The sequence below is a fragment of the Mustelus asterias genome, chromosome 5 (genome assembly GCF_964213995.1).
Source record: "Mustelus asterias chromosome 5, sMusAst1.hap1.1, whole genome shotgun sequence".
Classification (NCBI taxonomy): domain Eukaryota; kingdom Metazoa; phylum Chordata; class Chondrichthyes; order Carcharhiniformes; family Triakidae; genus Mustelus; species Mustelus asterias.
The window spans coordinates 5,402,647-5,420,329 of record NC_135805.1 but is presented as its reverse complement, the minus strand read 5'-3'; the positions used below and the strand labels follow the sequence as shown (position 1 = coordinate 5,420,329).

At 45.3% G+C, this 17,683-nt stretch overlaps 1 protein-coding gene across 1 annotated transcript in view; it reads right to left on the bottom strand.

The window, feature by feature from the left end:
- The window catches only part of LOC144493941 (ATP-binding cassette sub-family C member 10-like), a 101,730-nt gene extending 84,749 nt beyond the window's left edge, over window positions 1–16,981 (bottom strand). Inside the window, exons 1-4 of the mRNA XM_078213517.1 lie at window positions 16,789–16,981; window positions 13,529–14,909; window positions 7,379–7,606; window positions 1,059–1,215 (exon numbers count right to left, since the gene is read on the bottom strand). Coding sequence (XP_078069643.1) covers window positions 1,059–1,215; window positions 7,379–7,606; window positions 13,529–14,909; window positions 16,789–16,949 — 1,927 coding nt within the window. The 5' untranslated portion in view covers window positions 16,950–16,981. The remainder of the gene's footprint in view (window positions 1–1,058; window positions 1,216–7,378; window positions 7,607–13,528; window positions 14,910–16,788) is intronic.
- Between the last annotated feature and the right edge of the window lie 702 nt (window positions 16,982–17,683).

Genomic DNA, 17,683 nt, shown 5'->3' with positions numbered 1-17,683 from the left:
TCTTGACATAGTTGTAGAAGGCCTTGGGATTCTCCTTAATCTTACCCGCCAAGGCCTTCTCATGACCCCTTCTCGCTCTCCTAATTTCCTTCTTAAGCTCCTTCCTACATCCCGTATACTCCTCTAAATCCTTAACACCTCCTAGCTCTCTGAACCTTCTGTACGCCTCTCTTTTCTTATTCACCAGGTTCATCACAACCTTCGTGCACCACGGTTCCCGTACCCTACCAACACCCCACTGTCTCATCGGAACGTTGTCATGCAGAGCTCCAGACAAACATTCCTTGAAAATCCTCCACTTTCCTTCGGTACTTTTCCCCAAGAATGCCTCCTTCCAATTTACCCGTCTAATTTCCTCCCTGATGACACTGTATTTCCCTTTACTCCAGAGAAACACTTTCCTAGCCTGCCTGATCCTATCTCTTTCCAATGCTATCGTGAAGGAGATAGAATTATGATCGCTATCCCCAAGATGCTCACCCACCGAGAGATCCTCCACCTGTCCAGGTTCATTAGCCAGCACCAGATCAAGTACAGCCTCTCCTCTAGTAGGCTTATCCACATACTGTGTCAGGAAACTCTCCTGGACACACCTAACAAACTCCTCTCCATCCAAACCCCTAGCCCTAGGGATATTCCAATCTATGTTTGGGAAATTAAAATCTCCCATCACGACAACTCTGTTATTCCTACATCTCTCCAGGATCTGTTTCCCCATCTGCTCCTCAACATCTCTGTTACTATTGGGCGGCCTATAGAAAACACCCAGCAACGTTACCGACCCCTTCCTGTTCCTAACCTCCACCCACAGAGACTCCGTAGTCAATCCCTCCACGGCGTCCACCTTCTCTACAGCCGTGACACTATCCCTGATCAACAGTGCCACTCCCCCCCCTCTCTTGCCTCCCTCCCTGTCCTTCCTGAAACATCTAAAACCCGGCACCTGAAGCACCCAGTCCTGTCCCTGAGACATCCAAGTCTCCGTAATGGCCACCACATCACAATTCGAAGCAGCAATTATGATCATTTCTCTTTCGAGATGGGTCTTACTGACTTACGTGCCATGTAGTAGGTGCTGAGATCCTGGTCAGAAAGCTGTAGGAAGCGCTGGATTCGGTCCACGGACACCTTTGCTTGTACTATTCCATTTACCACCCAAGGAAAGTTATTCAGGGGCTGAATCAGCATTACCACCAAAGCCAGGGCTGTGAACACCTGCGTGTGGCCAAAAAGAATGCTGAGTGAGACAGTGAGACAGAGGGAACAAGACAGCGGGTGACAGAGGATGCAAAAGTGAGGTGGGTTGCTCAGCCTGATGGCCTTGCTCTCTTCCATGGCTATGTTTGCACTTGTGTGTTCTTGTAGAGATAATATGCAGTGTTCAGTTAGAGGCCTTCATGACGTGACAGCAAGGAAAAGACTGCATCATTGATACAAAAAATCAAATTTTTATTTAATTTGATAAGGTTCCTTTAAATTTAATTTACAATTAAATGCTTGTTCCCCCTTTAAAAAAGTGAGATCTGCAAACTGATAGTCGGTGAAATGGTCATCCTGATGGAATGAGAAAAGAGGAGATTTTAGGATTATATAATGATTACAACACAGGAGAAGGCTATTTGACCCAGGTGTGCTAAAGGAGCTACTCACCTGATGCCATTCCCCTGCCTTCTCCCTGTGAGCCTGAATGTTCTTTCCTTTCAGATTGCCTCTTGAATGTTTCAATTGAACCTGCCACCACCACAGCACTCCCAACATGTCTTCCCTTTTCCTCAACTATTCTCTCAGGTCTAACCCAGACTTTCTAGTCAAACCTGCTGACAAAGGTGGTGCTCCTGTTGTCGGGCATACCAACCTCTACCTTGCAGAGGCTGAGCACCAACTCTCAAACACTTCTTCCTACCTCCCCCAGAAAATGACACCATTGAACATTAAGCCATTTATTCCAGGACTGTCACTGACCTTATCTCATGTGGAGACATTCCCTCCACAGCTTCCCACCTCACAGTCCCCAACCCCATATTCTCCTGGTATCTGACCTGCTCTTGTAGCTATGGTTTTAAGTGACCAGTCCAATTCAATTTCTGGTCAATGCTAACCCCCAGGATTTTGATAGTGGAGGATTCAGCGATGATAATGTTATGGGGAGTTGGTTAGATTATCTCTTGTTGGAGATGGTCATTGACTAGCACTTGTGTTACATGGTCCTGTGTATCGACACAGACTGCTTCAGTATCTGAAGAGCTGCAAATGATGGTTAACATTGTATAATCATCAGCAAACATCCTTACTTCTGACTTGATGACGGAGGGAAGATCACTGATCAAGCTGGTTTGGCCTAGAACACTACCCTGAGGAACTCCCTGCATCGATGTGTCTGAGTTGGATAGATTTTTGATCCAGAAGGGAATCAAGAGTTATGGGCTACAAGCAGGAAAGTGGAGTTAAGGGCATAATCAAATTAGCTATGATCTTATTAAATGGTAGAGCAGTCCTGAGGCTGAATAAAAGCCTTTTAGCTTTGACAAAGGGTCATCTGGACTCGAAATGTCAGCTCTTTTCTCTCCTTTCAGATGCTGCCAGACCTGCTGAGATTTTCCAGCCTTTTCTCTCTTGAGGCTGAATAGTCTACTCCTTATAATCTCACATACCTTACTTTGTCTTTCTAATGCTACATCTTCATTCCTCAGCATCTTTACATCTTGTATTTTTAATTTATTTACAGGATGTGAGCCTTCATTGTGCACCACGAAATGTCTTTGAGAAGGTGGCGGTAAGCTATCTTCTTGAATATAGCTGAGTAATTTAAAATGCCATTTCAGAGAGAAGCAAAGTCAATTAATGGAGTCGCATCTCATCTAGTTCTATAAAATAGCACTTAGTCACCAATTAGTGGCTCTTCATTTATCTTCCGTGATGTTATGCTGTCTAGTCATCAGGTAAAAAATATTTGTTTCTAACCCATTTTAATTGACAACTGTCTCTGTAAATGAAGAGTACGTATTTCTACAAAAGGAAAGCAGAGTAATGTTTGATGGGTATGATTTACATCTGGATACCAGTTAAATGCATTATTGATTTCTTGTGCTAGGCCACCTACTTTACAAAGAACAAAGAACAGTACAGCACAGGAAACAGGCCCTTCGGCCCTCCAAGCCTGTGCCGCTCCTTGGTCCAACTAGACCAATCGTTTGTATCCCTCCATTCCCAGGCTGCTTATGTGACTATCCAGGTAAGTCTTAAATGATGTCAGCGTGCCTGCCTCCACCACCCTACTTGGCAGCGCATTCCAGGCCCCCACCACCCTCTGTGTAAAAAACGTCCCTCTGATGTCTGAGTTATACTTCGCCCCTCTCAGCTTGAGCCCGTGACCCCTCGTGATCGTCACCTCCGACCTGGGAAAAAGCTTCCCACTGTTCACCCTATCTATACCCTTCATAATCTTGTATACCTCTATTAGATCTCCCCTCATTCTCCGTCTTTCCAAGGAGAACAACCCCAGTCTACCCAATCTCTCCTCATAGCTAAGACCCTCCATACCAGGCAACATCCTGGTAAACCTTCTCTGCACCCTCTCTAACGCCTCCACGTCCTTCTGGTAGTGCGGCGACCAGAACTGGACGCAGTACTCCAAATGTGGCCTAACCAGCGTTCTATACAGCTGCATCATCAGACTCCAGCTTTTATACTCTATACCCCGTCCTATAAAGGCAAGCATACCATATGCCTTCTTCACCACCTTCTCCACCTGTGTTGCCACCTTCAAGGATTTGTGGACTTGCACACCTAGATCCCTCTGTGTTTCTATACTCCTGATGACTCTGCCATTTATTGTATAACTCCTCCCTACATTATTTCTTCCAAAATGCATCACTTCGCATTTATCCGGATTAAACTCCATCTGCCACCTCTCCGCCCAATTTTCCAGCCTATTTATATCCTGCTGTATTGCCCGACAATGCTCTTCGCTATCCGCAAGTCCAGCCATCTTCGTGTCATCCGCAAACTTGCTGATTACACCAGTTACACCTTCTTCCAAATCATTTATATATATCACAAATAGCAGAGGTCCCAGTACAGAGCACTGCGGAACACCACTGGTCACAGACCTCCAGCCGGAAAAAGACCCTTCGACCACTACCCTCTGTCTCCTGTGGCCAAGCCAGTTCTCCACCCATCTAGCCACTTCTCCTTGTATCCCATGAGCCTTAACCTTCTTAACCAACCTGCCATGTGGGACATTGTCAAATGCCTTACTGAAATCCATATAGACGACATCCACGGCCCTTCCTTCATCAACCGTTTTTGTCACTTCCTCAAAAAACTCCACCAAATTTGTAAAGCACGACCTCCCTCTTACAAAACCATGCTGTCTGTCACTAATGAGATTGTTCTAAATGCACATACATCCTGTCTCTAAGAATCCTCTCCAACAACTTCCCTACCACGGACGTCAAGCTCACCGGCCTATAATTTCCTGGGTTATCCCTGCCACCCTTCTTAAACAATGGGACCACATTCGCTATCCTCCAATCCTCAGGGACCTCACCCGTGTCCAAAGAGGCGACAAAGATTTCCGTCAGAGGCCCAGCAATTTCATCTCTCGTCTCCCTGAGCAGTCGAGGATAGATGCCATCAGGCCCTGGGGCTTTGTCAGTTTTAATGTTCCCTAAAAAAACCTAACACTTCCTCTCTTGTAATGGAGATTTACTCTAACGGGTCAACACCTCCCTCCGAGACACTCCCGGTTAACACGCCCCTCTCCTTCGTGAATACCGATGCAAAGTATTCATTTAGGATCTCCCCTATTCCCTTGGGTTCTAAGCATAATTCCCCTCCTTTGTCCCTGAGAGGTCCGATTTTCTCCCTGACAACTCTTTTGTTCCTAACATATGAATAGAATGCCTTAGGATTCTCCTTAATCCTGCCTGCCAAGAACATCTCGTGACCTCTTTTTGCCCTTCTAACTCCCCGTTTGAGTTCTTTCCTACTCTCTCTGTATTCCTCCAGAGCTCCATCTGTTTTCAGTTGCCTAGACTTAACGTACGTACGCCTCCCTTTTCATTTTAATCAGATCCTCAATTTCCCTGGTTATCCACGGCTCTTGAATCCTACCTTTCCTATCTTTCCTTTTTACAGGCACATGCCTATCCTGCAGCCTTATCAATAGTTCCTTAAAAGACTCCCACACGCCAGACGCGGACTTACCCTCGAACATCCTCTCCCAATCAACATCCACCAATTCCTGCCTAATCCGGCTATAGTCAGCCTTCCCCCAATTTAGCACCCTGCCCGTAGGACAGCACTCATCCTTGTCCATTACTATCCTAAAGTTAACAGAGTTGTGGTCACTATTTGCCACATGTTCCCCTACCGAAACTTTGATGACCTGACCGGGCTCATTTCCCAGAACTAGGTCCAGTATAGCCCCCTCTCTAGTCGGGCTATCTACATACTGTTCCAAAGAACCTTCCAGTACGCATTTTACAAATTCCTCCCCGTCCAGACCCCCAGCTCTAAGCACTTTCCAGTCTGTGCCAGGGAAATTAAAGTCCCCCACTACAACAACCCTATGTTTTCTGCACCTATCCAGAATCTCCTGACATATCCTTTCCTCCACTTCTCGTGGGCTGTTGGGTGGTCTGTAGTACACCCCCAGCATAGTGACTGCGCCCTTCCTGTTTCTGAGTTCCACCCACAGCGACTCAGTACATGACCCCTCTAAGTTGTCTACCCTCTGCACCGCGGTAATATGCTCCTTAACTAATATCGCTACTCCCCCACCTTTTTTAGCCCCTCCTCTGTCTCGCCTAAAACACTTATACCCCGGAATATTCAGCTGCCAGTCCTGTCCTTCTTTTAACCAAGTTTCCGTCACCGCAACCACATCCAAATTCCGCATAAGCATTAAGGCCCTAAGTTCGTCTGTTTTACCCGTTACGCTCCTCGCATTGAAGCAGATGCACTCCAGACCTCCAGGCCCACTCAGGTCATCCTCCTCCAGAGTGCTCCTCTTCTTAGCTAGCCTTGCCCTGGCCCCCAGCTCAACCCCAGCCTCAGTATTTACTGACCTCCTGTTTTGTTCCCCACCCCCCTGCCACACTAGTTTAAATCCTGCCGAAACACTCAAGCAAAACTCCCAGCCAGGATATTTGCTCCCTTCCAGTTGAGGTGTAACCCATCCTTTCTGTACAGTTGCCATCCTGACTTGAAGATTTCCCAGTTATCTATGAATTTAAAACCCTCCCTCTTGCACCAGTCCTTTAGCCACGCGTTCAACTGTAGAATCTCCCTGTTCCGAGCCTCACTTGCACTAGACACCAGGAGCAGTCCAGAGATTGCTACCCTGGAGGCCTTACTTTTTAGCCTAGCACCCAACTCCCTGAATTTCTCTCGTATGACCCCCCTGCTCTTCCTACCTACATCATTTCCCCCAATGTGTACAATCACATCCGTTTGACTACCTTCCTTTTTAAATATGCTTCCTACCCTCTCGGAGACATCCAGTACCCCGGCACCAGGGAGGCAGATTCTCGTTCACTCCCACAGAACCGCCTGTCCGTGCCTCTAACCATTGCGTCTCCCACAACTATCGCTCTCCTAAACCCCTTCTTTCCCTTCCGGACCCCTGAGCCTGTCTCTGTGGAGGCGATCTGGTCCTCGTGGCTTACCCCTGGAGGGTCATCCCCCTCCACAGAATCCAAAACAATATACCTATTTTGGAGGGGGACAACCACAGGGGATCCCTCGACAGACTGCTCACTCCCTTCCCTTCTCCCATCTGTTGCCCATCCCTTTCTTGTATGGGAGACTGCCACTGGGGTACTTTCTGGCACATCACCCTTCTGACTATTACCCCTCCTAACTGTGACCCATGTGTCTTCCTTCCGAGACCCTGGTGTCACTACCTGACTATAACTTTTATCTATTACTCTCTCATTTTCCCTAACTAAACTGAGTTCATCGAGCCTCAGCTCCAGCTCCCTTACACGATCCTTCAGGAGATGCAGTTCCACACATCTGGCACAGATATGGACTTCCGGGAGGCAAGTCGTCTCCAGGAACTCCCACATCCCACACCGAATGCAGTATACTGGCCTCCCACTATAACTGTAACTGAAATAGGCTAACAACACCAGGTTAAAGTCCAACAGGTTTATTTGGTAGCAAACGCCACTAGCTCCGAAAGCTAGTGGCGTTTGCTACCAAATAAACCTGTTGGACTTTAACCTGGTGTTGTTAGACTTCTTACTGTGTTTACCCCAGTCCAACACCGGCATTTCCACATCATGACTGAAATAGGCCCCAGCATTAGGAACAAAGGTGGGAGAAAGCGTCAAATAAAATCAAAGAGTTACCCAAGAAATAAATCACTGACCTTGGCAGCAGTTAGCTGGTGCCCGAGCAAAGCGTACGTGACAAAGGTAAGAATGGAGATCACTACAGGAAGTGCAGCCCACATGTAAACACAAACTGCATCAAGATACTTGATGACTCTAAGGCGGCCCAGCTCCTTTTCCCTGTAGTTAGCAACCTTATTGATGAAATGGTTCTCCCAGGTGTAGAACTTTATTACTCGCATTCCAGAAAGAATCTCAGACACCAGCTGGAAGATTAATGAAAGATTGAAGTTAGCAGGTAAAGCAGAAAATGGGACCAAGCCCCAGGGAACATTTACCAGGTAAATCAAGGAATAGACTCATCACTTCATGTTAGCAGCATAAAAGAGAAGCTCCCCTTTCCTCATTTGCCAACAGCATAGCAACAGGATTTCATTACAAGGTCTCACGTCCCACAGTGCACAGGGAACACAGAGCTTAACATAGAAGCTCCTCGCTTAGTGTGTCATGAATCTAGCTTTGTTGATGATACAAAGTGAGGTGGGAAGGTAAGCTGTGCGGAGGATACCAAGAGGCTGCAAAGCGATGTAGTCAGGTTAAGTGAGTGAGCAAGAAGATGGCAGGTGGGTTATAATGTAAGGAGATGTGAAGTTATTAATTTTGGTTGAAAGAATAGAAGAATGTATAAAATGATGAAGGGCATAGGTTGAGTGGTCAGGAAAAAGCTTTTCCCCTTGGGAGAGAGATCAATGATCAGAAGGCATAGATTTAAGGTAAGGGGCAGGAGGTTTCGAGGGACTGTGAGGAAAACCTTTATCAGCCAAAGGGTGGTGGGAGTCTGGAATTCACTGCCTGACAGAGTGGTATTCCACACATTTATCCTGCTAATCCCCCTGACACTAGGGTCAATTTAGCATGGCCAATCAACCTAACCCGCACATCTTTGGACTGTGGGAGGAAACCGGAGCACCCGGAGGAAACCCACACAGACACGGGAAGAATGTGCAAACTCCACACAGACAGTGACCCGAGGCCAGAATTGAACCCGGGTCCCTGGTGCTGTGAGGCAACAGTGCTAACCACTGTGCCACCGTGCCGCCCCGTGGTGGAGGCAGAGACCCTCACAACATTTAAGAAGTAATTTGATGTGCACTTGTGATGTCAAGGCATATAAGGCTATGGGTCAAGTGCTGGAAAATGGTATTAGAATAGTTGGGTAGTTTGTCTTCGACCAGTGCAGATGCAATGGGCTGAAGTGCCTTTTTCTGTTCTGTACACTTTTATGACTCTATGATTCTAATATTTTTAAACATAAGAAACTTGTAAGTGTGGATGTTCAAAGAGAATTGGGTATGCTCATATAAGGAACACAAGATAAGCATGCAAGTACAACAAGCAATTAGGGAGACCAATGGCATGTTGGCAGAGAATTAGAATAAAGAATTCTTACCACAGGGCTTTGGTGACGCCACATCTGGAGTAGATTGTACGGTAATCAGCTCCAAATTTAAGGGAGGCGGTGGTATACAAGTAATCCAGAGACCCAGAGTAACCTGGCAACTCAGGTACAAATCTCTCACGGCAAGAAGGAGGGATTCAAATTCCTGGACATTGGAACTGGTTCTGGGGGAGGTGGGAACTGTACAAATCGGATGATTTGCACCTGGGCAGGACTGGAACCAATGTCCTACGGGGAATGTTTGCTAATGCTGTTGGGGAGGGTTTAAGCTAATATGGCAGGGGGATGGGAACTGATGCAGGAGTCAGAAGGAAGTAAAGTGGGGATAGAAACAAAAGGCAGGAAGGGGAAGAGTGGAAGGTAGAGAAACCAAAGACAAAAATGAAAAAGGAGCACAGTATAGAGACTGCGGGGAACTCAGTGAATGGGTCCAGTAAGGCTAAGGGGGAAAATGAAACACAGGGAGAGTGTCCAAAACATAACAGGACAGATAGTCTGAGGTGTGATTGCTTTAACACAAAGGAGTATGACAGGGAAGGTGGATGAATTTAAATCTTGGATTACCACATGGAACTATGATGTTGTGGCAATTACGGAGACTTGGATGAAAGAAGGGCAGGACTGGCAGCTTAGCATTCCAGGATTTTGATGCTTCAGGTGAGATAGAGAGGGTGACAATAGAGGTGGGGGTGTTGCTTTACTGATTAGGGAGAATGTCACAGCTATACAGAGAGAGAACACGTTGGTGGGATCATGCAGTGAGGCCATATGGGTAGAGCTCAGGAACAGGAGCGGTGCAATCACACTGCTGGGGTTGTACTACAGACCTCCCAACAGCCAGCATGAAGTGGAGGAACTGATATGTCAGCAGATTATGGGAAGATGTAAAAACAAAAGGGATGTTGTAATGGGCGATTTTAACTTCCCCAACATAGACTGGGATTTCTTTAATGCCAGAGCAGAGTTTGTTCAGTGTGTCTAAGGTTGCTTCTTGAGGCAATATGTAGATAGTCCAACTCGAGAAGGGGCTATTTGAGACCTGGTTCTGGGAAACGAACCCGGGACAGGTGATTGGTGTCTCAGTGGGGGACCATTTTGGGAACAGTTATCACAATTCTATAAGTTTCAAGATATTTGTAGACAAGGATAGAAATAGTCCCAGAATGAAAGTACTAAACTAGGGGAAGGCTAACGACAGTATTAGGCAGGAGCGAGGGAATGTAGATTGGGGGCGACTGTTGGAGGGTAAATCCACATCCAATATGTGGGAGTCTTTTAAAAGTCAGTTGTTAGCAATTCAAACAAGTATGTCCCTGTAAAAATGAAGGATAAAGATGGCAAGATTCGGAAACCCTGGATGACAAGAGATTGTGAGCTTAGTGAAAAAGAAAAAGGAGGCATAGATAAATTTCAGGAAATTGAAAATAGATAAGGCTCTTGAGGAATACAAAGAAAGCAGGAAAGAGCTTAAACAGGGACTTAGGAGGGCAAAATGGGGCCATGAAATGTCCTTGGCAGGCAGGATTAAAGAGAATCCCAACGCTTTTTATGTGGACATAAGGAGGAAGAGGGTAGCTAGGGAAAGGGTAGGTCCACTCAAGAACAGTGGAGGGAATTTGTGCGTGGAGCCAGATCAGGCCAGTGAAGTATTCACAAAAGAGAAGGATGAGGTGGATGGTGAGTGTAGAAAGGAGGGTAGTTACTGGGGTGGCACACTGGTTAGCACTGTTGCCTCAACGCCAGGGACCGGGTTCAATTCCCGGCTTGGGTCACTGTCTGTGTGAAGTTTGCACGTTCTCCCCATATCTGTGTGGGTTTCCTCCGAGTGCTCCGGTTTCCTCCCACAGTCCAAAGATAAGAAAGTTAAGTGAATTGGCCATGCTAAATTCTCCCTCGGTGTACCCGAACAGGCGACGAAGGGGTTTTCACAGTAACTTCATTACAGTGTGAATGTAAGCCTACTTGTGACTAATACACAAAACTTTGCTAAAGGAAAGGATAGGTTCAATTAAGGACAGTGCAGGGAATGTGTGTGTGGAGCCAGATGAAGTGAGCGAGGTCCTTAACGAGTACTTTGTATCAGTATTCACAAAGGAGGAAGATGTGGTGGATGGAGAGTGTAGAAAGGAGGATGCTGACATTCTAGGACATGGTGAGATAAAAAGGGAGGAGGTATTGGAAAAACATTAAGGTGGACAAGTCCCCAGGGCCAGTTAGGGTCTATCCCAGGATACTGAGAGGCGAGGGAAGAAATTGCTAAGGCCTTGGTCAAAATCTTTGTATTCTCCTTAGCCACGGGAGAGGTACCAGAGGATTGGAGAGTAGCTAGCATTGTTCCTCTGTTTAAGAAGGGCAAAAGGGACAATCCAGGGAATTACAGGCCTGTGAGCCTTACATCAGTGGTGGGGAAATTATTGGAGAAGATTCTTAGGGACAGGATGTACTCACATCTGGAAGAGAATAGGTTGATTAGCGATAGGCAGCATGGTTTTGTGAAGGGGAGGTCGTGTCTCACAAACTTGATTGAGTTCTTTGAGAAAGTGACAAGAAAAATTGACCAGGGCAGGGCAGTGGATGTTGTGTACATGGACTTTAGTAAAGCCTTCAATAAGATTCCTCATGGCAGGCTGATACAGAAGGTGAAGTCAAATGGGATCCGAGGTGAGCTGGTAAGATGGATACAAAACTGGCTGGGGCATAGAAATCAGAGAGTAGCATTGGAAGGGTACTTTTTTAACTGGAGGTCTGTGATGAGTGTGGCTTTTGCTACCAAATAAACCTGTTGGACTTTAACCTGGTGTTGTTAAACTTCTTACTGTGTTTACCCCAGTCCAACGCCGGCATCTCCACATCATGAGCAATGTTCCACAGGGATCAGTGCTGGGGCCTCTGTTGTTTGTAATATATAAATGATTTGAAGACAAATGTCAGTGGTCTGATTCGTAAATTTCCAGGTGATACAAAAATTGGGGGAATAGCGGATAGTGAGGAGGATAGTCAGAGGATACAGCAGGATGTAAAGCAGCTGGAGATCTGGGCCGAAAAATGGCAGATGGAATTTAATCCGGACAAATGTGAGGTGATGCGTTTTGGAAGGTCTACTGCAGAAGGAAAGTATAAAGCTGCCAGAGGTAGTAGTAGTGGTGTGTACAATTTTGTCTTTTAAAAAGCATTTAGATAGTTACATGGGTACGATGGGTATAGAGAGATATGGGCCAAATGCGGGCAATTGGGATTAGCTTAGGGGTTTAAAAAAAAGGGCGGCATGGACAAGTTGAGCCGAAGGGCCTGTTTCCATGCTGTAAACCTCTATGACTCTATACAGTAAATGGTAGAGCCTTAGAAATATTAGCATACAGAGGGATCTAGGCGTACAGATCCACAGTTCCCTGAAGGTGGCAGCTCAGGTGGACAAGGTGGTCAAGAAGGCGTATGGCATGCTGGACCAGTAATCCAGAGACCCAGACTAATGTTTGGGGACATGGGTTCAAATAATGGCATGCTGGCCTTCATTGGTCGGGGTGAAGGAATTGAGTATAGGAATTGTTGGAAATGGTCATTGCCTGACACTTGTGTGGCGCGAATATTACTTGTCACTTGTCAGCCCGAGCCTGGATATTGTCCAGGTCTTGCTGCATTTGATACAGTTATTGTGAGACTTTGAAGAAGAAAAGATAAGGGGAATGCAGAATATGTAACACACAGAGGTTTTCAAATGGCCACTGATGAGGTAGCACACAGTAGGCTTATGGCTAAGGTCAGAACATTCAGACACAGAAAACAAGTCCCTGGATAGCAAGCTAGTTGCCAAGCAGAAATCAGAGAACTAGGTTTAGGGGTAGTTATTTAGACAGGCAGAAGAAGATTCGGCTCATTGTTGTTCATTATTTATACGAATGATCTCGACTTCAGAATCAGAACTACAATTTCAAAACTTGCGGAAGATATCAAATTGGGGGATATAGTTAATATGAGGAAAACGCAAAAAAGTACAAGTTGTTCATAAACTTAAAGAAAGAACAAGTTATTGGCAAATTAATTTCAACATCGATAAATGTGCAGTGATGCATTTTGGTGGGTAAAACAAGATGGCCATTAACTCCTTTCTACGTAAGATTCTAAATGGGATCGAGGAGCAAAGGATTTAGAGGTATAGATTTGCAAATCACGAAAAGAAGCAATATGAGTCAACGAGGCCTAAAACGCTAAGTTCTGGAGTTCATTTCTAGAGGAATAAAATTGAGAACAAAGAGGTTATGTGAAACTTGAAATGGAACTTTGGTTAGAGCACACATAGGAGTAATGGTTTCCATATCACAAGATATTAGTGGGACATTGAAGAAGTTGCAAAAGTGACTTCCAAGAACAATATCAGAACTGAGAGGCCATATACAGTAGGAGAGACTGAACAGTTTGAAAAGAGAGTACCAGGAGCTTTGTCAGGGGTGAGGCAGAGGAAATGTTTGGTATTTGTGGAAAAGTCAAAAATTAGAAAAGAGAAGATAGTCATCAAGAAATCGAACAGGGAATTCATATTCAGTTAGAGTGCGGAACCCAGTACCAAATAAAATAGCATAAGATACATGTAAAGAGAAGTTAAAGAAACAAAAGAGAAAGAAATAGAATGATATGCTAAAAGAGTTAGGTGATGTTGGGTTGACATAAAGTAGTTGGACATAATGGCCTGCTTCTCTGCTATGAATTCAATGTAATTATATTTAATGCTTACCCTGACTCTGGAGTCCTTGTGTCCTAGCAGTTTCCTGTTATTTTCCATGATTATGTTGGCGATGACCTTGTTTAATGGCACTAGCAGTAACCCTACCACAAGGCCCCCTAGGAAAGTCACACCAATCTGCTGGTACAGAAGGTAGAGAGTGATACTAAACTGAAAGGGTAGGCTCCACACCTCATGGAAACTGGGAAAGAAGTTCACTATCCGGTCTGTGTCAACGCTCATGAAGTTGACAATTTCACCCACAGAAAACTTGGATAGAGTGGTAATGTTGACATGTAGAGCTTTGCGGTAAATGGCAGATATTATAGCTGACCGGACCATCAGACCGACCATCATGACTCGGTAGTTGAACTGGTTGAGAAGGATGGCACCCACAAAAGCACTCAGAAAGAGGCCCAGTGTGTACCAGATGCCCTTGGTTATTTGCTGAGTGCCAGACTCCATGAAAGAGACCATCAAGTTTAAAAGCAGAGGCCCCGAAAAACCCAACATGCTGCCTACAAATTTTAACAGCCCAAGGCAGTAATAACGACAGCCAAAGGCTTTATGCAAAACGGAGAGAATATGCACTTCCTTGTCCATGTTTGTAGACGTGGCCTCTTTCTGGGTCTCCTCGGATTTCTGTTGGCCACCCCACAAATTTCTGCGGATTCTCTGACTACTGTCAGATTCTGGTTTGTGCTGTTTCTTTTCCTCTCTCAATGCCTTCTCCATCACACACTTCCGCAAGCATTTCTGAAAATGTTCTTCTATGTTGTGGGTCCTAAGTTTTGGTGGCAGCTGGTAGACATCATTGGGCTGGGTAATCTGCAAATTGTAGCCACGTTTCATGATGGGGTTCATCCAGAAGTAGAAGAGGTGAGAGACCCAGCTTGCCCCATCTTCAGCCACAATCTCTCCTTCAAGTCCTGCAGTCCCACCCTGCAACAATGGCTCCTGTTCGGGGTTTATTTCATCTCTTCCAGGTTGGGAGGCAACTAGCACAACCAGATAAGCAAGAAGCAAAGTTAATCCTGCACAAGTCAAAATGAATCTCAGCCAACTCGAAAAGTAATCTGAAGATGTGACCTGCCCAATCTGGCAATCAGCTATCAGATTGATAATGAATGCTGGGGCAGGCAGGACTGCAAAGAAAGGCAGTATTACTGGACCCACCGAGCGTCCATACTGAGACTTGCTGAGCGCACTCACTGCCAATCCATGTACTAGCCAGGCTATCACAGCAACACAGTCCACCAACACCTCCAACCACACAGTTTGCAAATTCGGAAAAAAGATGATTGCTACCACATCAATGAGGAAAAGAGCCACCTGAACAAAAGAGATGATAATCCTGCATTCCCAGCTCCAGGTGAAAGTCTGCCAGCGGGATCTGCAAGAAAAAGTCAAATTTAAGAAAATTTTAATTATTTTATTTTTGTGATGAAAGCGATATTAGTACTTAGGAAAGTTTTGGACATCAACGTCAGTAACGAGCACTCCAAATTCAGGTATAGCATTCAGGTGCCACAAAGCATCTTTTACACTACCCCCAAAATGCAAATAAGCTATAGAATCTCATCCGACCCATCGGGTCTGCACCAACTCTCGGACAAAGCATCCCATTCAGGCCTTCCCTCTGCCCTATCCCTATAACCCTATGCATGGCTAATCCACCTAACCTACACATCTTTGAACACTAAGGGGAAATTTAACATGGCCAATGCACCTAACCTGCTCATCTTTGGACTGCGGGAGGAAACTGGAGCACTTGGAGGAAACAGGAAGAACATGCAAACTCCGCATAATCACCCAAGGCCGGAATTGAACCCGGGTCCCTGGGGCTGTGAGACAGCAATGCTAGCCACTGTGCCACCATGCCGATTGGGTGACTGGGTGAAAACCTGGCAAATGGAGTATAATGTGGCAAAGTGTGAAGTCATGCACTTCGATAGGAGGAATTACAAGGCAGATTATTATCTAAATGGAGAGAGACTGCAGGTGAGTGAAGTACAGAGGGATCTAGGTGTTCTAGTGCATGAATCACAAGAAGTTAGCAGGTAGGTCCAACATGTAATTCTGAAGGCAAACAGCATTTTGGCCTTTTTTGCAAAGGCGTTGGAGTTTAAAATAGGGAGGTTTTGTTGCAATTGTACAGGGTGTTGGTGAGGCCTCACCTGGAATACTGTGTACAGTTTTTGTCCCCTTACCTAAAAAAGGATATAGTAACATTGGAGGCAGTCCAAAGGAGATTCACCAGGCTAATTCCTGGGATAAGAGGGTTCTTCTATAAAGAGAGACTAAATAGTCTGGGTCTGTATTCCTTGAAGTTTAGAAGAGTGAGGAGTGATCTTATTCAAACATATAAGATCCTGAGGGCGCTTGACAGGGTAGATGATGAGATGTTTTCACTTGTGGGAGAGTCTTGAACAAGGGGACATCGCTACAAGGTAAAGGGCCGGTCATTTAAAACTGAGGTGCACAGAAATTTATTCTCGCAGAGGGTGGTGAATCTCTGGAATTCTCTGCCCCAATGGGTAGTGGAGGCTGGATCATTAGAAATATTCAAAGTGGAGGTGGATAAATATTTGATAGATTGAGGAATAGCGGGCTAAGGGAACATGGCACAGAAAAGGAGTTGAGGCCGGCTTAGATCAACCACGATCGTATTGAATGGCTTGGTGGCCTACTTCTGCTTCTATTTCTTGTGTGTGTAATCTTATATCTACGGTCCTTAAAAGATAAATGCACAGTGTTGTAAGAGTTATGCAGAAATCATCTACAGCTCTTGATTAATGAGCAACAATTGCCTCACTGGAACATGTGTTGATGTGGTCAGCAAGTGAGGGAAGGATGGGATTCAAATGTGAAACTCCTCCCACACGTGAATACCCTGTTAGCACAGTGCCAGGTTTCACACAAATAATGGCCACCTAACCGAGGTATCATAGACAGAGAGAACCAGTGCTCATGAAGCCTAAGAAGTGTCTTTGTTCCTCACCCAAGTGAGAGCAGTGGATGGAAAAAACAGAGGCAAAGATCAAAGTATAGGGTTTTAGTGTGACGTCAGCCTTACTTATAACCTCAAAATTAATGCTCACACTTGCTAGTTCTATCCAGGCAACAATTCTATATTTCAGCACCAGGCACCCTGGCCCCTGAATTTACCCTGAGATTCTCTGAACATTAACAAGCTCATCAAATCAGTACAAAGATCTCCATACTTGGAGGTTGTAACTTGATATAATAGCATAGGTGTGGGACTCACATACCGAGGGGTGTTAAGGTAGCAGGCACTGGCAAAAGCCAGAGCAATGTGTGGTACCACATTAAGGACTAGTTGAGTGAAGCAATACCCAACATGACCATTGTCCCACACTGGAAATGGGTTAGAAGGGTTGGTGTCACATAATTCAGCCAGGAAGTCAGCCATATCAAGACAGAAGCCACAGCATCAAGGAACACCTGGGAAAGAAGAAATAATACATGAGCTAAATAAGGCAACAAGCACACCATCGGAACAGTCTTTATAAAGTGGACACAACAAGCACAACAACAAGTTTAATAAAGGCACCGTCTTCGTTCAAAAGTTAGAATTGTTTTGAAGATGTTCTTTTAAAATAGGCTAACGTTTTTCAATTTTTTTTCTTTAAAAATGTCATATTTCATTGATGGATCCTTGAGAAAAATAGCCCTAGTGTGGCCCCGAAAAGTACCAATATTCATCGCACTTGGTCCAGTTAGTTGAGCTCAGCTAAGGTACTGTTACAATTAATACTAATATCGAGTGGTTAGTGATCATAAAAATCAGCCAGGGTTTTGGTCGTCCCTGTTGGAAATGGACTAAATACCAAGCCTTACAACTGCCTCATGCTCAGTGAGAGATTAATTTGCAACCAAGAATGGACAGATCAGGCGAATGTCTGTGCACAGAATGTGACTCAAATGTAGACTGCCGTGTCGGTCTGAAATTACACTGGAAAGTGACAGTGGATGAAGCAGAGAATAGGCACTAATCATTCCTGGACAGTGAAAGTTTGGTTTCTCTGGCACTCAGGAAGTTCGGATTCTTGCGGTACATTTCTCCAGACATGATTTGGAGTTGATTGGCAGCCTTCACCAATAGCAAAATAATTAAAATGATGATTCTGGCCATGGAAAGGGCCG